Source organism: Erythrolamprus reginae, chromosome 10 (assembly GCF_031021105.1).
Source record: "Erythrolamprus reginae isolate rEryReg1 chromosome 10, rEryReg1.hap1, whole genome shotgun sequence".
NCBI classification, from domain to species: Eukaryota; Metazoa; Chordata; class Lepidosauria; order Squamata; family Dipsadidae; genus Erythrolamprus; species Erythrolamprus reginae.
The window spans coordinates 41,074,353-41,099,441 of NC_091959.1; the positions used below are offsets into that span (position 1 = coordinate 41,074,353).

A 25,089-nucleotide genomic window follows, 5' to 3' on the forward strand; every position below is an offset into this window, starting at 1 on the left:
CAGCCGGGCGGCGGCGCTTCTCGGCGGCCTCCCATACCTGAAAAGTTCGGGTTCAGGTTCGGGAGAACGTCAAGAAGCCCCCCGGCTGTTTTAAAAGGTGACAGCCGGGTGGCGGCGCCCAGCAAAGCGCCATTTTGCGTTTTTTTTCTTTTTGCACGGATTAATCGCTTTTACATTGTTTCCTATGGGAAACAATGTTTCATCTTACGAACGTTTCGCCTTACGAACCGACTTACGGAACCAATTAGGTTCGTAAGACGAGGTATTACTGTATTTGTTGGTGCGCTTGCACAGAAGCAGAGTTTTGTGTACTGCGCACAGCCACACGGCATGGCCACAGGGAGAAGCAAACCGGCAACGAGGTAAGTTGGTTCAATTAAATTGTATAAGAATGTGAAGGGAGTTTTTATTTTTTATGTATAATGTACAGTGAAGATGCCATTTAATTTCATTGTACAAGGTGCAATGACAATAAAGTAAGGTAAAAAGAAAAAGTTATGAATATTGAGTGATTGGCCACGTCCATCTACTTACCTTCCCAACGTCGTTCAAAGCTCTAGGGATTTCGCCCACAAGTTCTCTCAAACTGCCCCCCCCCTCCAGAAAAGAACAACAGGAAAACTCACAAAGTTTTGTAAGGTTAATTCCGTTTATTACAAAAAAGGTCCAGAAATTTAGTGTCCTTATGCCTACAAAAACCTTTGAGGATTTATATCATTGTTCTCTCAATTGAGCAGAGCTTAAATTGGAGAGAAAACTTGGTAAGAACCTAATACCCCCGAAAAAAACCATGATTGTTTTTTTAAGAAAGAAATTTTAGAAATACAAAAGATAGGTGTGTAATGTTCAAACCATGATTTTTAAGGCATTGTGGGTGAAACACTCCAATTTTTTCACATCCTTGGCAAGTTTTATGTTCTGTACCATATGTGTGTGTGTGTGTGTGTGTATTTGTTTTTGTAGATTTTCACATGTATAGGTATGTAGGTCTTGGCATATTCGGGTATTTTCCCCGTGTAAAATTAATAGAATCTTGGTGACGTTTCGACAAGGTACTCTAGTCATTTCAGACCGGTGTTTTCAGCTTCGTGCTAGTGCGAACAAAGCTTTTTTTCACACTAGCACGAAGCCGAAAACACCAACTGAAGATGACGAGTGGGGCCTTGTCGAAACATAACCATGATTCTATCAATCTTACACAGGAAAAGACACGAATACACAAAGACCTACATATATTCATACGTATGAATGTGCATACGTACGTATATGTGTAGATTGTTGTGAGTTCGGGTTTTTCCCCGTGTAATATTTTGAATGTCTTTGCGACGTTTCGGCAAAATCATATTCGCCATCATCAGGCTGAAGTTATTGCCTTTGTGCTGCTTTGTTAACAACAATCTACATACATATACCCGTGAAAATCTATGAAAACATATATACGCTACTCAAAAAAATAAAGGGAACACTTAAACAACACAATATAACTCCAAGTCAATCAAACTTCTGTGAAATCAAACTGTCCACCTAGGAAGCAACACTGATTGACCGTCAATTTCACCTGCTGTTGTGCACATTCAACTTTGTACAGAACAAAGTATTCAATGAGAATATTTCATTCATTCAGATCTAGGAGGTGTTATCTGAGTGTTTATTTTTTTAAGAAGTATATATATACGATCTTGGTATATTCGGGTTTCTTCCCGTGTAGGATTCAGAAATTTCTGGCGACGTTTCGACGAGGTCCCACTCGTCATCTTCAGGCTGGTGCTTCTGTCCTTGTTCTAGGGTGAACACAGCGAGACCTGAGCTGCCTTCCTTCTATAAATACTGGTGGTTGGGTGTGGTTTGATGGCTCAGCAATTGCCTGCGGTGTAGAAACATCCTGGTGAGTCAGTGGGGTAACACCTGGGGTCGTTGATGTAACTGAGATATGCTGATTAGTTAATGATTGTGGATTAGGGGTGATATCCTGAGTAGTTGGAGCTTGCAGGTTACTTGGTTGTTTTGCAATGTGTGTTCTGAGTCTGGTTTCAGTTTCTATGGCTGGGATACATTTGTTAATGAGGGCTGGTTTCCAGATGTCTGGTAGGCGGGAGGTATCATCCCGCTTGTTCATATTTTGGGGATGTTTTCCTATCTCGATGGCTTCCATGATTATTCTTTTGCTGTAGTGTTCTGTTTTGGAAATTAATTTATGCACGTGTTGCAGAACATAAGAATGCATTAAGAAAAAAAGAAAAAACCTCCTCCCTTTTCCAACACTTCAAAACTGCAGGACATGAAATTGATTTTGACAGTACTAAATTAATTTCCAAAACAGAACACTACAGCAAAAGAATAATCATGGAAGCCATCGAGATAGAAAAACATCCCCAAAATATGAAATCCTACACGGGAAGAAACCTGAATATACCAAGACCGTCATACCTGTACCCGTGAAAATCTACGAAAACAAATATATATATACATACACACACACACACACACACACATTTATTAATTTAAGAAAGCACCAGAAAGGAAGAATTTGATCCCGTGTGACCAGCAAACATTTTTTTTGTTTTTGTTTACGAAGCGGAGAGAGAAGAATGCTATAAACTCACCTAGGGCTACAAATCAAGGTGTATACCACTCACAAGGTTCAGAAGAATTGGGCAAGTCTTAACTAAAATATAATTCCAACAGGGCACGTTTGAGGGTAAAGATTTCAGGAATTTGCTTAATGAAAAAAAAAGTGGGGAGGAGAAAGGTAAGACAGGTATCGAGAGCCACCTGGGCAGAAGAGAAAAATGGAATTAAGTCTTGCTTCTCAAGCTTAGCGGATAACACAAGGTGCCGTGTTAAATTGGGGGATTTTAAACAATACAAAGAGACACAAGGAAGAATACAAAGGAAGGTGGAGTGGAGGAAATATTGTGATGCTATTGTGATGCTACATTCATGCATAGCAAGACGTGATAGAAGATATAAGCAGTGTTATACGCAGACAGGTGGGTTCGATTTTCCATTGTGAATTTCAAGGGTTTTTAAAGGTTTTTTTAGCTGCACTGGATCATAGGTCCTGGTCCGGCATCCATGCGTGAGTGAACCTCTCAAATCCGTTAGTGTCGTCATTGAAATTCAATTTCAATTCATGGCCCCTTTGTCTTTAAGACCGTCGAGTTCCCCGCTGTAAAGGAAGAGCACAAGGCAAGAGTTTAGAGCAGCGATGGCAATTCTTTTTTCCCTCGGGTGCGGAAAGAGCATGCATGCGCGCGCTATTGAGCATGCGTGAGCACCCACTGGAAGTGGCCGAGCGAAGACACAGAGGGGAACCGAGTTCAGGAAGGCTACTTGAAGGGAGACAGGAAGTACAGGGAGTGGACAAAAAAATGGAAACACTTGACTTTTTGGCATAATGTTTGAACATATTCAAATCAATCAAAACTTGAGACATATTTTATTATTCTGTTATTTGATGTGTTTTTTAAAAACTACCTTTTTTTTTTTTTTACAGAAATTTAAGGAAATTGGTGATAACCTTCTAGAAATGGCAGACCTCTCAGACTTTCAAAGAGGCCAAATTGTTGGTGCCCAAATGTTTGCCGTTTCAAGAGGTCATGTCTCAAAAGTCATGACAGCTTTTGAAAGAGAAGGGAAAACGTCCTCAGCCAAGCACAGGTCTGGTCGAAAGTCGAAGTTGTCTGAGAGAGACCATCAGACTCTAAAGCGAATTGTTAGAGCGGATCGCAAGACCGCAGCTCCTAAAATCACGGCAGAGCTCAATAGACACGTACAGAACCCAGTTTCCACAAAAACTGTTCGAAGGGAGCTTCACAAATCTGGATTCCTCGGAAGAGCTGCAGGGTGTTTCCATTTTTTGGTCCACCTCCTGTATGTAGAGGTAAATGCAACGGTCGTGGGGTGGCCTAAGCGCCGTGCTCGCACGGATCACAGTCCGAAACGGCAGGTTAATACGCCGCGTGCCTATTTTAAAAATTCAGCGGTGAGGTGTAATGGTTCCACGAGATCTATTGTGCTGCTTGCAAGAACAGGGATGTGGCTTTCACACAGACGAGGGTGAAGCAAGTGAAGATTTTCTAGCAAAAGATATCTTGGGACTTCTAATTCCAGTGAATGGTCTTCTCCACTTTGGATCAGGGTTGGGAGAGGGGAAAAGAAAAATGAAAAGAGAGGGGAGAAGAGGAATGGGGAAAAGAAATGGGGGGGAAGAGAAGGGGAGAGAAAGGGGGGAGGAAGGGAGGGGAAGGGAAAAGGAAAGGAAGAGAAAGGAAAGGAAGAGGGAAAGGAAAGAGAAAAAGGAAAGGAAGAGAGAAAGGAAAGGAAAGGAAGAGGGAACGGAAGAGAAAGGAAAGGAAGAGGGAAAGAAAAGGGGGATAAAGAAAAAGTAGAAAGGAAAAGAAAGAAAGAAAGAAAGAAAGAAAGAGGGAAAGAAACGGAAGAGAAAGGAAAGCAAAGGAAGACAAAGGAAGGAAAGGAAGAGAAAGGAAAGGAAAGAGGGAAAGGAAAGGAAGAGAGAAAGGAAAGGAAGAGAGAAAGGAAAGGAGGATAAAGGAAAGGTAGAAAAAAAGGAAAAGAAAGAAAGAAAGAGGGAAAGGAACGGAAGAGAAAGGAAAGCAAAGGAAGACACAGGAAGGAAAGGAAGAGAAAGGAAAGCAAAGGAAGACAAAGGAAGGAAAGGAAGAGAAAGGAAAGGAAAGAAAGAGGGAAAGGAAAGGAAGAGAGAAAGGAAAGGAGGATAAAGAAAAGGTAGAAAGGAAAGGAAAAGAAAGAAAGACAGAAAGAAAGAGGGAAAGGAAAGGAAGAGAAAGGAAAGCAAAGGAAGACAAAGGAAGGAAAGCAAGAGAAAGGAAAGGAAAGAAAGAGGGAAAGGAAAGGAAGAGAAAGGAAAGCAAAGGAAGACAAAGGAAGGAAAGCAAGAGAAAGGAAAGGAAAGAAAGAGGGAAAGGAAAGGAAGAGAAAGGAAAGCAAAGGAAGACAAAGGAAGGAAAGCAAGAGAAAGGAAAGGAAAGAAAGAGGGAAAGGAAAGGAAGAGAAAGGAAAGCAAAGGAAGACAAAGGAAGGAAAGAAAGAGAAAGGAAAGGAAAGAAAGAGGGAAAGGAAAGGAAGAGAAAGGAAAGCAAAGGAAGACAAAGGAAGGAAAGCAAGAGAAAGGAAAGGAAAGAAAGAGGGAAAGGAAAGGAAGAGAAAGGAAAGCAAAAGGAAGAGAAAGGAAAGACAGAGAAAGGAAAGGAAGAGAGAAAGGAAATAGTGAAAGGAAATGGAGATAGAGAAAGGAAAAAAGGAAAAAGGGAAGGGATCTCAGCTTACACACAGAAAGTGACAAACCAGCATGACTCACAAGGAGACAGGATCTACCCAAACAATAAAGCAATTCACCAAACCCCCGTTAACCACAGTTACTGGAAACTCCAACATGATAATTACTCCAAAGATGGTCTAAACTCCCGGCTAAGTTTCACATTCGGACCCGAAAGACATTCTGCAACTTTCTCCCCCCAGATTATGTCCCTCATCACCCCACCCCCCCCCCCCCACTGGCATCAGAGCAGACCACAGACTCACGTCTGGTTGCTATGGCGATGCCAGACCCATTCGTCTTTTTTGAAAACCCGGCACATCCGTTATCGCAAGAGGCCGAGAGAGTTATTTTTTCAGCAAAAAATGGGCTTGGCAGGAACCAGAGCGACGGGCGTTGGCAAAAAAAGCAATTTGAGATTAACTGAGAAAATTATGTAAAAGGTTTGGGGGGGTTTTTTCCTCCCAAGAAGGCGTCCTCTCCATCTTTCTTTTTCCCCTTGCTTTAAATGTCCTTCCGTGTTTAATTCCGAGTGAAAGAAATGCGTTTATTAGCATCTGGACCAGATGTAGAAATGATTTGCTGATGCTCAGAGCTGCTCCAGATGGTTATTGAGATCCCCTTTCCCCCTAGGCCTTTACAATTCTATGCATGGTATGTATGTATGTATGTATGTTTGGTTTTTATATTAATTGATTTTTAATCATCAATACCAAATTACTATTGTACACTGTTTTATTGTCGCTGTTAGCCGCCCCGAGTCTCTGGAGAGGGGCAGCATACAAATCCAATAAATAAATAAGTAAGTAAGTAAGTAAGTAAGTAAGTAAGTAAGTAAGTAAGTAAGTACGTACGTACGTACATACATACATACATACATACATACATACATAAATAAATCTGTAACAAACTGAAGATACAGGAGAATTTAAAAGGACTCGTCTCCTTTAAAATTCTCTTTTCCTTTTTTTTTTTTTTTGCTATTCTCCCTTCTCCCAGGGGGGAGGGGAAAAAAAACCCCAGGATTTATGGGATGTGCTTCACATTCCAGAAAGAAAAACAAAAATGACATTCCATCATTCAGGAGCAATTTCTGCAGCCCTGGCAGATTCCGAAGCTTGGGATCCATCGTGAGATAAAAACCTTGGTCAGATTTTTTTTTTTGCAATCTTAAGCAAAAGGGTGGAGAAGAATGTTTGAGACTCCTTTACAAAAAAATAAAATAAAATCTGCTATCGTAGACAAATTAGACACAACACGAAATGAGGTTTCCAAATGTAAAATAATGCACTTGGGGAAAAGGAATCCTCAATCTGAGTATTGCATTGGCAGTTCTGTGTTAGCAAAAACTTCAGAAGAGAAGGATTTAGGGGTAGTGATTTCTGACAGTCTCAAAATGGGTGAGCAGTGTGGTCGGGCAGTAGGAAAAGCAAGTAGGATGCTTGGCGGCATAGCTAGAGGTATAACAAGCAGGAAGAGGGAGATTATGATCCCGCTATATAGTGCTGGTGAGACCACATTTGGAATACTGTGTTCAGTTCTGGAGACCTCACCTACAAAAAGATATTGACAAAATTGAACGGGTCCAAAGACGGGCTACAAGAATGGTGGAAGGTCTTAAGCATCAAACGTATCAGGAAAGACTTCATGAACTCAATCTGTATAGTCTGGAGGACAGAAGGAAAAGGGGGGACATGATTGAAACATTTAAATATGTTAAAGGGTTAAATAAGGTTCAGGAGGGAAGTGTTTTTAATAGGAAAGTGAACACAAGAACAAGGGGACACAATCTGAAGTTAGTTGGGGGAAAGATCAAAAGCAACGTGAGGAAATATTATTTCACTGAAAGAGTAGTAGATCCTTGGAACAAACTTCCAGCAGACATGGTTGGTTAATCCACAGTAACTGAATTTAAACATGCCTGGGATAAACATAGATCCATTGTAAGATAAAATACAGGAAATAGTATAAGGGCAGACTAGATGGACCATGAGGTCTTTTTCTGCCGTCAGTCTTCTATGTTTCTAGGTTTTTGTGTTGTGTTTCCAACCTGTTCTTCTTCAGACAGCCCAGGGCAGCCTAATTAATATACCTCCTCCCATTTAATTCATGCCAGAATTTCCAACGCATGGTTAGGAATAACCTTGGGAGACAAACTGATAAGGGACCAGTCAGATAAGAGATGGCACAACCCATAGCTCCGTAATGGGTGGAGAAAGATACTCAGAAGGGATGCTCCCTAGTTTCTTGGGATGTAAAGGAGAGGGCTGTAATGCTATGTAGGAAAAACCTAGGGAGAAGGGGAGGGGGATGGGACTTTTTGCCTCCGCCAGTTGGATGAAGCTCTTTCTTCCTGGCCAAAAGGCCCCTAGCTCTTTGGCCCCAGCCCTTTCATCACAAAAATCCACATTCAACCACAGCCTTTTGGCCAGATGGGACACTTCGCCACCATCCAATCAGAATGGTCCTAACAAAATGCTACTTTGGGACAGTTCGCCTCCTTCCCTGTTTGCAGAGAGAGAGGTCCGTTCATGCTGTGGGCATCTAGACGATCCCATGCCTTTTTCACCCCTTCCTCTGTTCTTGTGGAGAGTCCCCAAAGTGTGGGGAGAGGGGGCTTTGCGGGGAAAAGAGTTGGAGGGCTAATGATCCCTCCCTGTTTGCAGAGAGAGAGGTCCGTTCATGCTGTGGGCATCTAGACGATCCCATGCCCTTTTCACCCCTTCCTCTGTTCATGTGGAGAGTCCCCAAAGTGTAGGGAGAGGGGGCTTTGCGGGACAAAGAAACATAGAAGACTGACGGCAGAAAAAGAACTCATGGTCCATCTAGTCTGCCCTTATACTATTTCCTGTATTTTATCTTACAATGGATCTATGTTTATCCCAGGCGTGTTTCAATTCAGTTACTGTGGATTTACCAACCACGTCTGCTGGAAGTTTGTTCCAAGGATCTACTACTCTTTCAGTCAAATAATATTTTCTCATGTTGCTTTTGATCTTTCCCCCCAACTAACTTCAGATTGTGTCCCCTTGTTCTTGTGTTCACTTTCCTATTAAAAAACACTTCCCTCCTGAACCTTATTTAACCCTTGGACATATTTAAATGTTTCGATCATGTCCCCCCTTTTCCTTCTGTCCTCCAGACTATACAGATTGAGTTCATTAAGTCTTTCCTGATACGTTTTATGCTTAAGACCTTCCACCATTCTTGTAGCCCATCTTTGGACCCGTTCAATTTTGTCAATATCTTTTTGTAGGTGAGGTCTCCAGAACTGAACACAGTATTCCAAATGTGGTCTCACCAGCGCTCTATATAAGGGGATCACAATCTCCCTCTTCCTGCTTGTTATACCTCTAGCTATGCAGCCAAGCATCCTACTTGCTTTTCCTACCGCCTGACCACACTGCTCACCCATTTTGAGACTGTCAGAAATCACTACCCCATGATAAAATAAAAGTGATCCAAGGACCTTCTTCATGGAAAACATATGTTCTTACCATAAAGCTCTGGCCCCTAGCTCAAAATGAACCCGTTTTTTGTAATTTAAGTCTTTCCTGATACGTTTTATGCTTAAGACCTTCCACCATTCTTGTAGCCCGTCTTTGGACGGGCTTTGTTGTTGTTGCTGTTGTTGTTGTTGTTGCTGTTGTTGTTGTTATTATTATTATTATATGTATTGCATATTGAAAACTGCTTTTTGAAATATTCCATGTTGCGTATTGAAAACAGCTTTTTAAAAAACACTGATTTCATTTTTGGTAGCCCGCAAAATTGGGCTATTCTCGCTCTCCCAGCAGCAGACAGCTACCCCTTCTTGGCTGCAACCATGCGGGAAAAGTTGGCTGCCCTTTTTGACTCCGACTCCAGCCAAGTTTAGTTATGACACTTCCTTTCCCAAGAAAAGTTTCCATTCTGATCGCTCCAGTTTACAAGTTTTCCGAAGCGAACGTACAACTAGCTTTTCTTCCTTGTGTTTTTTGGGGTTTTCTTTGCAGGAGCAGCCAAGCTAAGGGGAAAAAAAACAACCTCAAACCAGACCTTGTGCATCGGGATCTCTCATTCCCCAAAAATGTGGATCCCACAGAATCCTGGCTCATTGCTGTGTCTAGACTGGGAACCGTTAAGATGAAACTCGTTTGTAAAAAATCTGTTTTGCAAAACAGGAAGCCGGCGAAGATTTTAAGTGGCTTCTTCAGAATGCTTCCGCCCATCGTCGGTTTGAAACAAGGCGGCCAGCCAATCGCCAACAACTTCCTGGGTGGAGCTATAAGCATGGGAGGAGCTTGCTTTCCCCAAAATTTTAATCTTCCATTCTTCCAGAGCGTGGAAGAAGCCAAAAGTCTCCCAATTGAAAGCCAAAAGTATTCTCCATCCTAGCTGTTTGGTGTCAAGGTTCACCTGTTATCTTTGGGGGTTAAGAGTGGATATTACAGGATATATTGAGTTTGGTTTCTCCTTGGAAATCGTTTCTAGATTTTGTACTTGAGGCAAGAAAAAAAAATGAAATCTTGACTCTGGGATTTGCTGATTAGATTACTTTGTGGTTATATCAAGTATGTAAAAGTAAAAAAGTGGAGGCTGTAATTTTATTTTTTTATTCTACTGTGCTGAAAAAAGTTAGAAGTCAGTGCTTCCCCCCCCTCTTTATTGCATACTTCTTTCCCTTCCTCCCTCTCTCCCTTCCTTCCCTTTCCCCTTCCTTCCTTTCTCTTTCTTTCTTTCTCCCTTCCTTCCTTTCTTTCTATTCCTTCCTTCCCTTTCCCCTTCCTTCCTTCCCTCCCTCCCTTCCTTTCCCCTTCTTTCCTTTAACTTTCTTTCTTTCTATCTATCTTTCTTTCTATCTATCTTTCTTTCTATCTATCTTCCTTCTTTCCTTCCTTCCTTTTCCTTCCTTCCCTTTCCCCTCCCTCCCTTCCTTTCCTTTCCCCTTCCTTCCTTTCTCTTTCTTTCTTTCTTTCTTTCTATCTATCTTCCTTCCTTTTCCTTCCTTCCCTTCCTTCCTTCCCTCCCTCCCTCCTTCTTTTCTTCCTTCTTTGCCTCCCTCCTTCTTTCTTTCCTTCCACATTTCCCCTCGATCTTTATTTTCATTTGTGATTTATATTATTATCTTAATGAAAATTAAAAATAAATAGACACGACAGTGGATGTTTCTTCGTTCTGCACAGAATGTTGAGTCCATCCACCATTGTGGTGTGCAAAATCTATGCCTTAGGACTGAGGCTAAGTCAGCCAACAATATTAAAATGTCACATGGTTAAAAGAAATGTATAAACCCAGTTAATATTACTTCCAGGGAATCCTGCTCCTCTGCTCCCCAAAAGTTGTGCACATCCCACATTGACTGGAGCAAAATCATCAGAAGAAAATGTAAGCTTTAGACTTCAGTCATTACACTAACTTTCCAAGTTGTGGGAAATGCTTGACATCAATGTTACATTCTCCCAACCACATGAATGTTTTGGCTTCGTATATACAGTACTTCAAACCAGGAAAGCAAAAAGCAACGAAAGATAAATAAACAAACTTCTTTCCATGTGGAAACTGTTGCAAAGACCTGGGGTGGAATACAAGCCACATTGCTTTAAGGTTTTGCATTTTAAAAGGTCAGCAGAGGACAGCTGGTGCTCACAATTGACCATTTAAACAGCATCCAACATCCTACAATCTAAACCAGAGGTCAGCAACCTACGGCTCTCGAGCCGCATGTGGCTCTTTCATCCCCTTGCTGCAGCTCCGTCGCCAGTCGGCACCACAATTTGGACAGGAGCTTCCGGTTTAGGGGCAGGGGAAACAGGACGCGCCAGGAGGAGACTCTATGGCAGTGATGGCCAACCCTTTATTCCTTGGATGCTACTATCGCGTGTGGACGAGTGCCCAAACCCATAATTCAATGCCTGGCGAGGGCAAAAACAGCTTCCCCCATCACCCAGGAAGCCCTCTGGAGGCCGGAAATGGCCTGTTTCCTAACTTCTGGTGGGCCCAGTAGCCTCATGTTTCACCCTCCCCAGGCTCCAAAGGCTTCCCTGGAGCTGGGGGAGGATAAAAACGCCCTCTCCCATCCTCCCTGGAGGCTCTCTGGAAGCCAAAAACGCCCTCCCAGAGCCTCTGTGCGAGCCAAAAATCAGCTGGCTGGCACACAGATAGAAACATAGAAGACTGACGGCAGAAAAAGACCTCACGATCCATCTAGTCTGCCCTTATACTATTTTTTGTATTTTATCTTAGGATGGGCATGTTTAAATTCAGTTACTGTGGATTTACCAACCACGTCTGCAGAGGTTTGTTCCAAGCATCTACTACTCTTTCAGTCAAATAATATTTTCTCACGTTGCTTATGATCTTTCCCCCAACTAACTTCAGATTGTGTCCCCTTGTTCTTGTGTTCACTTTCCTATTAAAAACACTTCCCTCCTGAACCTTACTTAACCCTTTGACATATTTAAATGTTTAGATCATGTCCCCCCTTTTCCTTCTGTCCTCCAGACTATACAGATTGTGTTCATGAAGTCTTTCCTGATGCGTTTTATGCCTGGGATAAACATATATCCATCCTAAGATAAAATACAAAAAATAGTATAAGGGCAGACTCGATGGATCATGAGGTCTTTTTCTGCCGTCAGTATTCTAGCTCCAGAATTGCATGGGAGGGATTCCGGTTAGGACCTTTGTGGCTCATTGTGGAAAGAGACGCATGCAGCTCCCTCAACTGTTCATTGTACTGTTTAGCCTCCAGAGCCTTCGTCATCTTTGTGGCTCTTCTCTTGCACTCTTTCTAGATCAGTGGTTCTCAAGCTAGGGGTCAGGACCCCTTTGGAGGTATGTATCGAATGACCGTTTTAGAGGGGTTGCCTAAGACTATAGGAAAAGACAAATTTCCCATGGTGTTAGGTACTAAAACTTCTATTCTGGCGCCTTGGAACATATTTTTACAATCCGACCAATCAGGCGTTTACAGTGGGCGTGTCCCTCTGACCTGTCTGCCAATCAGCTTCAAGCTCTGTTGGGAGAACTGGCGCTATTCTTATGGTTGGGGGTCACCACAACACGAGGAACTGTATGAAGGGGTTGCAGCATTAGAAAGGTTGAGAACCTCTGCTCTAGGGTCTCATCATCTTTGTGTTCCGTGCACAATCAGCAATTTTTAATTCTGATTCCCAGCAGATCCGTCAACTGCTGTGCAAAGGGATTAATTAATTTATTTATTAGATTTGTATTCCGCCCCTCTCCGGAGACTCGGAGCGGCTCACAACAATCACAACAATATACAAATCCAATGTTTAAAAAGAAAACAAAAACATTTGTTTTTGACCCCCTCAGAGAGGGTCCGCAACTTGGGCATCCTCCTCGATCCACAGCTCACACTGGAACATCATCTTTCGGCTGTGGCGAGGAGGGCGTTTGCCCAGGTTCGCCTGGTGCACCAGTTGTGGCCCTATTTGGACAGGGAGTCATTGCTCACAGTCACTCATGCCCTCATCACCTCGAGGATCGATTACTGCAACGCTCTCTACATGGGGCTTCCTTTGAAAAGTGTTCGGAAACTTCAGATCGTGCAGAATGCGGCCGCGAGAGCCATCGTGGGGCTTCCTAGATTTGCCCACGTTTCTGCAACACTCCGCGGCCTGCACTGGCTGCCGATCGGTTTCCGTTCACAATTCAAAGTGTTGGTAATGACCTTTAAAGCCCTACATGGCATTGAGCCAGAATACATCTGGAACCACCTTCTACCGCACGAATCCCAGCGGCCGATAAGATCCCACAGAGTTGGCCTTCTCCGGGTCCCGTCGACCAAACAATGTCGTTTGGCGGAGCCCAGGGGAAGAGCCTTCTCTGTGGCGGCCCCGGCACTCTGGAATCAACTCCCCCAAGAGATTAGAATGGCCCCCACCCTCCTTGTCTTTCGCGAATTACTCAAGACCCACCTTTGTCGCCAGGCATGGGGGAGTTAAGTCATCCTTTCCCCCTAGGCCATTACAAGTTATGTATGGTATGTTTGTGTGTATGTTTGGTTTTTATAATAAGGGGTTTTAGTTGTTTTATTAAATTGGATTGTTACATGTTGTTTTTTGTCATTTTTGGTAGCCGCCCCGAGTCTGCGGAGAGGGGCGGCATACAAATCCAATAAATGAATGAATGAATGAATGAATGAATGAATGAATGAATAATAAATAAATAAATAAATTAAATAAATTAAATAAATAAATTAAATAAATTAAATAAATTAAATAAATTAATAAATAAATTTTTAAAAACCCCTAATTAAGAACCATAAGGAGACCTTTGATATCCCCACCCATCAGGGGGTTGTTAGGCCACTCTGAGCCTCCCCTGCTGACCGCTGTTGCTCTCCCTACTTCAAAGGATAGGAACCTGATCTCTGTCTCCTGCATCAACTCCAAGAAAATACGCCCGCCGTGCGATCCTGAAGCTGAGCAATGCAAAGCCGTTACTTACTGTCAACGTCTTACTCGTCTGCAGGTTTCATCCGCATCTGGGCTTGCATTTGAGCGATCATCTCCTGCATGCGACGCAACTGGGAAGAAAAAGAGAAAAAAATGCGGTGAGCCCAGTTAGCAATAACACCAGCACTTACACTTATAGACCGCTTCATACTGCCAAGCAGCCGTCCATCTTCATAGTCTTTCTTTTAGCATTAGCAAAAGCATATAGACTTATATACCGCTTCATAATCTTTTACCGTCCTCTCTACGAGGTTTACAGAGTCAGCCTGTTGCCCCCAACAATCTGGGTCCTCATTTTACCCACCTCGGAAGGAGGGAAGGCTGAGACAACTGGAAGGAAGGGAGGGAGGGAGGGCACTACCAAGGGCAGACTTATAGACTGATTCACAGCGATTCCCAGTACTTTACAGAGTCAGCCTCTTGCCCCCAACAATCTGGGTCCTCATTTTTCCCATTTCAGAAGAATGGAAAGCTGAGTCAACAGGAAGGAAGAGAGGGATGGAGGGAGATAGGGAAGGAGGGGAAGGAGGGAGGAAAGGAAGGAAGGAAGGAATGGAAAAAGGAGATGAGATTGAGAGGAAGGGAGGGAGGGAGGGAGGGAAGGGAAGAAGGGAAGGAAGGAAGGAAGGAATGGAAAAAGGAGATGAGATTGAGAGGAAGGGAGGGAGGGAGAGAAGGAAGGGAAGAAGGGAAGGAAGGAATGGAAAAAGGAGATGAGATTGAGAGGAAGGAAGGGAGGGAGGGAGAGAAGGAAGGGAAGAAGGGAAGGAAGGAAGGAAGGAAGGAATGGAAAAAGGAGATGAGATTGAGAGGAAGGAATGAATGGAAAAAGGAGATGAGATTGAGAGGAAGGGAGGGAGGGAGAGAAGGAAGGGAAGAAGGGAAGGAAGGAAGGAATGGAAAAGGAGATGAGATTGAGAGGAAGGGAGGGAGGGAGAGAAGGAAGGGAAGAAGAGAAGGAAGGAAGGAAGGAATGGAAAAAGGAGATGAGATTGAGAGGAAGGGAGGAAGGAATGGAAAAAGGAGATGAGATTGAGAGGAAGGAAGGAAGGAAGGAAGGAAGGAAGGAAGGAAGGAAAAGCACTAGCAAGGGCAGATGTGGTAGCAATAGCAATAGCACTTAGACTTCTATTCTGCTTCACAGTGCTTTCCAGCCTCTCTAAGCGGTTTACAGAGTCAGCCTCTTGCCCCCAACAATCTGGGTCCTCATTTTATCCACCTCGGAAGGATGGAAGGCTGAGTCAACTGGAAGGACGGAAGGAAGGGTAAAATGAGGACCCAGAATGTTGTGAGCAAGAGGCTGACTCTGTAAACCGCTTAGAGAGGGCTGTAACAGGTTCGGGAGCGAAATGTTTTTAATAGGAAAGAGAACACAAGAACAAGGGGGCACAATCTGAAGTTAGTTGGGGGAAAGATCAGGAGCCATGTGAGGAAATATTATTTGACTGAAAGAGTAGTAGATGCTTGGGACAAACTTCCACAGTCACTGAATGTAAACATGCCTGGGATAAACATAGATCCATCCTAAGATAAAATACAAGAAACAGTATAAGGGCAGACTAGATGGACCATGAGGTCTTTTTCCGCCGCCAATCTTCTTCTATGTAAAAGCACTATTGACCTCTTCCCCTTTCTAAGAGGTCTGCAAGGGGCGTGCATAAGCCCACCCCTGTGCCTACCGTCCCTGTCCTATTGTCTTCTTTTGTTATTTTTTATAATGTTTTATTTGTACAAATTACCACCCTATAATTGTTTGACTAAATAAATAAATAAAATAAAATAAACCATGAAGTGGTCTATACATCTAAATGCTAATTTCGAGTCTACGGAGAGGGGTGGCATACACATCTAAATAATAATAATAATAATAATAATAATAATAATAATAATAATAATAATAATAATATAATTTCCATGCAGAAAACCACCAAGAAAATTATCCCACGATGCTGTAACAGGCTGTTCGGTATCCAAGGTATGTTTTAACTAGCTGCTAATCTGAAGGCCTATGGCCAAAACACACGGCCTGCGTGCAATTATTACTTTCTTCAATTCTCCCGTGGGAATGCTTCACTCCCATGGGACTTCTGTGGGTATTGCAGAAGCCACATTCCTCAAGTATGACCCACGGCTCGCTCCATGCTATTTATGGACAGCAATTTTCCCCCATCCATTCTGGCGCTTACGGTAAAGCGAACAAGAAAAGACCTAGAAGAATTTTTTTTATATAAAAATAACCACGGCAGGAAAGTTGGGGGGGAGGAGAGGGGGAGAGATGAAGAATTCAGCCAAGATCATGTCTGTGTTACTATAAAAACATTTTTTTTTTAAAAAAAACCGCTACTTTGCTAGTGGCTTCATAAAATGTGAATATGCTTGAATCTCACCGTCTCAAGTCTTCTGAACAGAATAGAATATAGAATGGAATGGAATATAGAATAAGAATAAGAGTAGAGTAGAGTAGAATAGAATAGAATAGAATAGAATGTAGAATAGAATAGAATATAGAATGGAATGGAATACAGAATAAGAGTAGAGTAGCGTAGCATAGCGTAGAGTAGAATAAAATAGAATAGAATATAGAATGGAACGGAATATGGAATATGGAATAAGAATAAGAGTAGAGTAGAGTAGCATAGAGTAGAGTAGAATAAAATAGAATAGAATAGAAGGTAGAATAGAATATAGAATGGAATGGAATATGGAATAAGAATAGAATAGAATATAGAACAGAATAGAATAGAATAAAAAGTAGAATAAAACAGAATAGAATAGAAAGTAGAATAGAATAGAATGTAGAATAGAATAGAATAGAATAGAAAGTAGAATAGAAGAGAAGAGAAGAGAAAGTAGAAGAGAAGAGAAGAGAAGAGAAAGTAGAAGAGAATAGAAAGTAGAAGAGAATGGAATAGAATAACAGAGTTGGAAGGGACCTTGGAGGTCTTCTAGTCCAACCCCCTGCATAGGCAGGAAACCTTCCACCACTTCAGACAGATGGTTATCCAACATCTTCTTAAAAACTTCCAGTGTTGGAGCATTCACAACTTCTGTTGGCAAGCTGTTCCACAGATTAATTGTTCCAACCGTCAGGAAATTTCTCCTTAGTTCTAAGTTGCTTCTCTCCTTGTTTAGTTTCCACCCATTGCTTCTTGTCCTACCTTCAGGTGCTTTGGAGAAATGCTTGACTCCCTCTCCTTTGTGGCAATCCCTGAGATATTGGAACCCTGCTATCATGTTCTTATTTTTATCATCATTCTGAGGTCAGTAAAATGAGGATCTAAATTGTTGGGGACAATATGCTGACTCTTAAAAAAATGCTTAGAGGGAGCTGTAAATTACTGTGAAAAGGTATACAGTGATACCTTGTCTTACAAACTTAATTGGTTCCAGAACGAGGTTCTTAAGGTGAAAGGTTTGTAAGACGAAACAATGTTTCCCATAGGAATCAATGGAAAAGCGATTAATGCGTGCAAGCCCAAAATTCACCTCTTTTGCCAGCCGAAGCGCCCGTTTTTCTGCTGCTGGGATTCCTCTGAGGCTCCCCTCCATGGGAAACCCCACCTCTGGACCTCTATGTTTTTGCCATGCTGCGATTTCACTGAGGCTCCCCTCGCTGGGAAACCCCACCACCAGACTTCCGTAGCCAGCAAAGCGCTCGTTTTTGCGATGCTGGGATTCCCCTGCTGGGATTCCGCTGCAGCATCGCAAAAACACAGAAGTCCGGAGTTGGGGTTTCCCATGGAGGGGAGCCTCAGGGGAATCCCAGCAGCGCAAAAACGGGTGCTTCGCTGGCAATGGAAGTCCGGAAGTGGGGCATCCCAGCGGCGGCGGTGGGTTTGTAAGGTGAAAATAGTTTTTAAGAAGAGGCAAAAAAATCTTAAACCCAGGGTTTGTATCTTAAAAAGTTTGTATGACGAGGTGTTTGTAAGACAAGGTATCACTGTATAAGTCTATATACCATTATAAGGGCTATTGCTAAATTCCAACATGAACAATAATTTCAGCACAGATAATAAACATCTCTATTTTTGTTCCTGCTTCACTACGTGGTTTATTATTATCATCACTATCTTCTCCAAATTCCTGCATAATCTACATATTTTAAGAGGCCCAGGGATTTAGCGGCCACCAAGTCTGTACAACATCCTGCTCTCTTGGGGCTTTATTAACTCTTGCATAATTCAGACACTGGCCGGCAGCTGCTTCATATTTGTGACGGCTAGCAAAATCAACAGAGAAACCAGATTCACTGAACAGATGAGTTGCTAACCGAACAACTGCAGTGATTCACTTCACGCTCTCTACATGGGGCTGCCTTTGAAAAGTGTTCGGAAACTTCAGATCGTGCAGAATGCCCATGTTACACCAACACTCCGCAGTCTGCATTGGTTGCCGATCAGTTTCTGGTCACAATTCAAACTGTTGGTTATGACCTATAAAGCCCTTCATGGCATCGGACCAGAATATCTCCGGGACCGCCTTCTGCTGCACGAATCCCAGCGACCAGTTAGGTCCCACAGAGTTGGCCTTCTCCAGGTCCCGTCGACTAAACAATGTAGTTTGGCGGGACCCAGGGGAAGAGCCTTCTCTGTGGTGGCCCTGGCCCTCTGGAACCAGCTCCCCGCAGATATCAGAGTTGCCCCCACCAGTGTTCCCTCTAATTTTTGGGGGGGTGGGCGAAAAAGTACAGTGTCTGAGCGGCATTCCCTTCGGGACTGGGCGGCACAGAAATAATAAATAAATAAATAAACAAACAAACAAACAAACACACAAACAAACAAATAAAAAACCCACCCTGTTTTGCCTCAGAGAATTTCAAAATAAAATACCGTACTGTGTGTCTATATCAGTGAGCTCATAATAGGGCAACTCTATCAATATCAAAATGCCACTTAAATAGTTGAGCTAGTTTCAAACTAGATTTTGATTTTCTTTCTTCTTTCACTTTTCCTTCCTCTCTTTTTTCTATCTGTTTCTCTCTCTTCCTCTCTTCCTCTCTCTCTCCTTCCCTCTCACTCTTTCCCTCTCGGCTTCTGGGCAGGTTTGGAAAACTCTGAGTTGATGATGATTTTTAAGTGAGCGATTGCTCACTGCTCAGCTTAGAGGGAACTATGGCCCCCACCCTCCTTGCCTTTCGTAAGCTCCTTAAAACCCACCTCTGTCGTCAGGCATGGGGGAACTGAGATATTCTTTCCCCCTAGGCTTATAAAATTTATGCATGGTATGTATGATTGGTTCTTTAAATTGGGGTTTTTTCACATTACTTTTAATATTAGATTTGTTCATATTGTCTTTTTAGCCGCCCCGAGTCTACAGAGAGGGGCGGCATACAAATCAAATCAAATCAAACAAACAAACAAACAAACAAACAAACAAACAAACAAACAAATGTGGCAAGAAGGCATCCAATGGGGCAAAACTCATAAAGGTCTCGCTTAGCAACAAAAATTATGGGACTCAATTGTAGTTGTACGTCGAGGGCTATTTGTAGCCGCGGTGAAATCTACTTACCTTCTCTACTGGTTTGGAAGCGTTTGCCCAGTCATGGGCTGCTGGTTACGCGGACCGATGCACAGCTTCAGTTGGAAAAATGGGAGCTGTGTGCGTGATGCGCTACACAGGCCCCCGCGTGAGATTTGGCTTCTTTGCATACGCAGCAAGCGAAATCTCGCGTGAGGACGTTTGTGAGATATCGGTGATTTCCACTGGGTTTTTTTGCTTCTGTGCATGCATGGAAGCAAAAATATCAGTGGAAATCGCTGAAATGTCGCTCGCTCGTGCATAAGTGCAAAAGCTGAGTCTTGCACTGTTGGGCGCGTGCGCCCGTGACAGCCTCGGAGGCCACATCGTCGCACACACTTTTTCAACCTCTGCACATGCACAGAAGGCTTTTACACTTACACCTGAACTGGGCCAAAGTGAGCATTAGATTTGTATGCTGCCCCGAGTCTACGGAGAGGGGAGGCATACAAATCTAATTATTAATAATAATAATAATAATAATAATAATAATAATAATTTCACCTCTGATCTCTAGCCAACATTGGCCTAAACTCAGGTACAAATTATTTGTTTCTTTCGAGCCCCATTGAATTTTCTGATTGGAATTTATTTTATTTATTTTATTTATTTTATTTATTTTATTTATTTTATTTATTTTGTTTATTTTGTTTATTTTGTTTATTTTATTTATTTTATTTATTTTATTTATTTTATTTATTTTATTTATTTATTTATTTAGTTTAGTTTAGTTTATTTATTATTTTATTTTATTTATTTTATTTATTTTATTTATTTTATTTATTTTATTTATTTTATTTATTTATTTTATTTTATTTATTTTTATTTGTTTGTTTGTTTGTTTATTTATTTGATTTGATTTGATTTGTATGCCGCCCCTCTCCGTAGACTCGGGGCGGCTAACAACAATAATAAAAACAGCATATAACAAATCTAATATTTAAATTACTAAAAACCCTTATTAAAAACCAAACATACACACAAACATACCATGCATAAATTGTATAGGCCTAGGGGAAGGTATATCTCAATTCCCCCATGCCTGACAACAGAGGTGGGTTTTAAGGAGCTTACGAAAGGTGAGGAGGGTGGGGGCAATTCTGATCTCTGGGGGGAATTGGTTCCAGAGGGCTGGGGCCGCCACAGAGAAGGCACTTCCCATGGGCCCCGCCAAACGACATTGTTTAGTTGACGGGACCCGGAGAAGGCCCACTCTGTGGGACCTAACTGGTCGCTGGGATTCGTGCGGCAGAAGGCGGTCCCGGAGATATTATTTGAACCAAAGTGAACAGAGGAAGTTCTGAAAGGATGATGCCGAGTTAAAGGAAGAGAATGCATCTTTCTATGTTTTGGAGATCAGATTTTAAAAAAAAAACCCAACCGATGGATTTTTGAGACCCGAGAGTCAAAACGTGCTTTTTATTTCTGAAGAACCACCCTGTCTCACAGACTCAATTTCGGTTTTGTTTTGTTTTTAAAAGTAGCTAGCTTTATATTTGGAAGAAGAGATAAGATATTTAAGGGCAGTTCAGGATGCAAAAAATTCCACCAGACACAAAACTAAACAAAGGCCGGTAAGAAACAGGGCAGTTTGGCAGCTGAAACAAAGCATGGAAAAGATTAAAAAGTCAAGAATTTTTATCCTTTGATAAAATCCAGAATGACTATTGAGCAATGAGTTGATAACTTGATCCTGATAAATTTGGCATTGCTCCAAGATCTGTCTGTCTGTCTGTCTCTGTCTTTCTCTCTCTCTCACACACACACACACACACACACACACATAGAAACATAGACGGCAGAAAAAGACATCGTGGTCCATCTAGTCTGCCCTTATACTGTTTCCTCTATTTTATCTTACAATGGATATATGTTTATCCCAGGCATGTTTAAATTCAGTTACTGTGGATTTACCAACCACGTCTGCTGGAAGTTTGTTCCAAGGATCTACTACTCTTTCAGTAAAATAATATTTTCTCATGTTGCTTTGGATCTTTCCCCCAACTAACTTCAGATTGTGTCCCCTTGTTCTTGTGTTCACTTTCCTATTAAAAACACTTCCCTCCTGAACCTTATTTAACCCTTTAACATATTTAAATGTTTCGATCATGTCCCCCCTTTTCCTTCTGTCCTCCAGACTATACAGATTGAGTTCATGAAGTATTTCCTGGTACGTTTTATGCTTAAGACCTTCCACCATTCTTGTAGCCCGTCTTTGGACCCATTCAATTTTGTCAATATCTTTTTGTAGGTGAGGTCTCCAGAACTGAACACAGTATTCCAAATGTGGTCTCACCAGCGCTCTATATAGTGGGATCACATGTACAAAGTGACACACATTCAGAAGGTTATATAAACTTTCCAGATTTGTAAACAGAATTCCAAAGCGCTGTTACTGCTCAGAATGCAAAACACTACAAGGGAAATTGATGTTTGTGCTCCAAACAAAGTCCAAGGAATGTAAACCCATTTCCTGTGTCTATTAATCCTGCTTTTCCATCTACCTCGAGCATTATAGATACTGATTTAGAGAAGAGACGGTTTCTTAGGTAAGAGGAAGGATAAACTGCCTTGCAAAATGGTTATGACACTAAGAATACCGAGAATAAAAAAGAAAGAAGATACAGATTGCTACAAGATATTGGACAAATGGTACAATTGGTTAGACAAAAAGAAGAAAATCAAATTAACTACATTACATAGAGGTGACTTTAAGGAGAATACATGGATATATGATAATTTGAATATGGAAATATAGCGAGTTACTTGACAATCAATTAAAATTAAAAACAAAACAAGAATTACAAGAATCTGGGGTAGAAATTGATTGGTGGTAGTACGCCCAGATTAACTCTAGATATCAAAAAGACACAAGAACATTTATATTCAGGAAGGATAACAATGCACTTGGGAAATTACCAATACAAAATCAAGGGAAATTGATTGGGAGATTATATAAATTTTTAATAAAGTATAGGATGATAGGCTGGATATTGAAAGACAATATGATTAGTTGGTGTAAAAATTTTGGAAAAGAAATAAACTTAGATACATGGGGAAAGGTATTGACATATAATTGGAAGATAACTAGATCAATTTCTTTCAAAGAGAATCAGATTATCAAATGTTTTATAGATGGCATCTTCCACCAAACAGGATTTCAAAGATGTTTCCTAGTGCTTCGCCTATGTGTTGGAAATGTAAAAAGGAAATTGGGACATACTACCACGCATGGTGGACATGTCCAAAATCTAAAATTTATTGGAACAAGGTAGAAAAATGGTTGAAAGAAATTACAAATAAGGAAATTAGGAAGACACCAGAATTCTTTTTATTAGGTATCACGGATATTAAATATAAAAAAGAAGTATATTATTTAATAATTCATATATTAGTAGCAGCTAGAATTGCATTTGCACAAAAATGGAAAGAAAAGGAAATTCCAAAAGACGAAGAGATTTTTAGGAAAATTATGGAATGTGCAGGATTAGATATGATGACGAGAAGGTTAAATAATCAAGTGGAATCTGAATTTTATAAATTTTATAAAATTTGGGGAAAAGTGTATAAATGGTGGAATTTGAGAAAAAAAGATTATTGAATATAATAAAACAAAGTATGAAACAGTAAAATGTATATTTTTGAATACAACTTACAGTGAAACTCAATCAATAACACTGTTTCTAATAACTGAGTTTAACTATTTAATCATAATTATATAATTAATAGAAAATGTTTGAAGTTGTAGGTTTATTTTTCTTTGCATATTAGTATTGTATACAAACAGATATTTCATTGATAAGTTTACTTTTCTGTATTGATCTAAAATAGAATTAGCTTTTTATTTTTGTATTAGGAAGACTTCTATAATAAGAGGAGCAATGGTAGGTCCTCTATATCAGTGTTTTTCAACCAGTGTGCCGTGGCACACTAGTGTGCCGCGAGACATGGCCAGGTGTGCCGCGAAGCTTAGAGAGAAAGAAAGCAAGAGAGAGAGAAAGAGAGAAAGAAAGAAAGAGAGAAAGAGAAAGAAAGAAAGAGTGAAAAAGGGAGAGAGAGAAAGGGAACAAGAGAGAGAAAGAAAGGAAGAGAGAGAGAAAACAAAAGAAAGAAAGATAAAGAGATAGAGAGAAAGAGAGAGAAAGAAAGCAAGAGAGAGAGGGGAGGGAAGGAGAGAGAGAGAAAGACATAGAGGGAGGTAGTGAGGGAGAGAGAAAGAGAGCAAAAAAGAGGAAGGAAGGGAGAGAAAGAGGGAGGGAGAAAGAAATAGAGTGAAGGGGAGGAAGAGAGAGAGAGAGAATTTTTTGTCCAAACTTTTTTTAGCCCCCTCCCCTCCGCTCAATGTGCCCCAGGGTTTCGCAAATGTAAAAAATGTGCCGCGGCTCAAAAAAGGTTGAAAATAACTGCTCTATATGTTAAATGTTGTTAGTTCTGTCTGTCGTACATTTTTAAAGAATTCAATTAAAATTATTATTTAAAAAAAGAAAATTTGAAGACAATAAAGATTAGAATATAAAGGTGAAATGTATTAATTATAGTCACATATTATTTAATATCTATAACTTATGACTAAGGACACCCACCAAAGATGAGGATGTAAATATACTAAACGATATGAATAACTGCATAAAATATAGAAAGATATAAATGAGAATGAGATAGTAAAGAGAGAATTAGGATTTCTCTCTTGTTTTTAATCATGGTTTTTTCTTTCTTCTTTATTTGTTTTGATTCGTATTTATACTTGTAAATACGATGTATATGTTTGTTTTTAAAATAATAAACATTTAATTTAAAAAAAAAAGAATTCCGAAGGATGTTTTTTGAAGAATAGAATCAGAAGAAGAATAGCCACAATATCAATAAACTCAGTTGCGTGGTCTGCTTCTGTGGACAGATTGGGTTTAAAAGATGTTATTGAGGATTTAGAATGAATTTTATTTGACAAGATAGAGATGGTCCTGAAAATTGGATTTATGTCGGAGAGGCCAGGAGAATGATTTGGAAAAGGATATTTGGCTGGATCCGCAAAAGAAACTGGCTCAGGTTTTCAAATGGAACAATTACAAAGGAGAAACCAAGAAAATGATCTGGGTAATAATTTTTTGTTCCCCACTGGGTTTTCAAAAGAGGACTCTTAGAGCCTTGAAGAACTCTGCGATTTTTAAATAAAATCCCTTGTAAATAAATAAATGAAGATACAGTTTACAATACAGTGGTACCTCGTCATACGGACTTTCCGAGATACGAACCTGGGCTTCGGAAATTTTTTGCCTCTTCTTATGAACTTTTTCCACCTTACGAACCTGCCACCTGAACGCCGAACCTGGAAGTCCGGCAAAAGTTCGGGTTCGGGTGGCCGCTGAGAAGCCCCGCCGCCCGGCTGTCACCTTTTGAAACAGCGGGGGGCTTCTCGGCGTTCTCCCGAGTGCCGAACCCGAAAGTTCGGCAAAAGTTCGGGTTCGGCATTCAGGTTCGGGAGGACGCCGAGAAGCCCCGCCGCCCGGCTGTCAGCTTTGCAAAAGAGCTGCGGAGCTGTCGGCCAGTAAGAGGCTCAAACGGAGGTGGGGAATCCCAGTAGGGAATTCCATGGGTGGAGCTTTGACGTCACAAAGAGTCCACGTTTTTTTCTTCCACGCATTAATTGATTTTACATTGTTTCCTATGGGAAACATTGTTTTGTCTTATGAACTTTTCGCCTTACGAACCTCCTCCGGGAACCAATTAAGTTCGTAAGACGAAGTATTACTGTAAATTCAACCACCAGTTTGGGAGGCATCTTTACTGCCAGTTTACTGTTTTTCTGCT

General features: G+C 41.2%; 1 protein-coding gene across 2 annotated transcripts in view; it reads right to left on the bottom strand.

Moving 5' to 3' along the window:
* Nucleotides 1–630: 630 nt before the first annotated feature.
* LOC139173228 (septin-2) overlaps nucleotides 631–25,089 on the bottom strand; it is a 77,864-nt gene continuing 53,405 nt past the window's right edge. Inside the window, exons 12-13 of one of the 2 annotated variants that reach the window (XM_070762847.1) lie at nucleotides 13,754–13,832; nucleotides 631–3,169 (exon numbers count right to left, since the gene is read on the bottom strand). In XM_070762847.1, the coding sequence (XP_070618948.1) occupies nucleotides 13,764–13,832 (69 nt within the window). In that variant the 3' untranslated portion in view covers nucleotides 631–3,169; nucleotides 13,754–13,763. The remainder of the gene's footprint in view (nucleotides 3,170–13,753; nucleotides 13,833–25,089) is intronic. The other variant, XM_070762848.1, reaches the window with a different exon arrangement.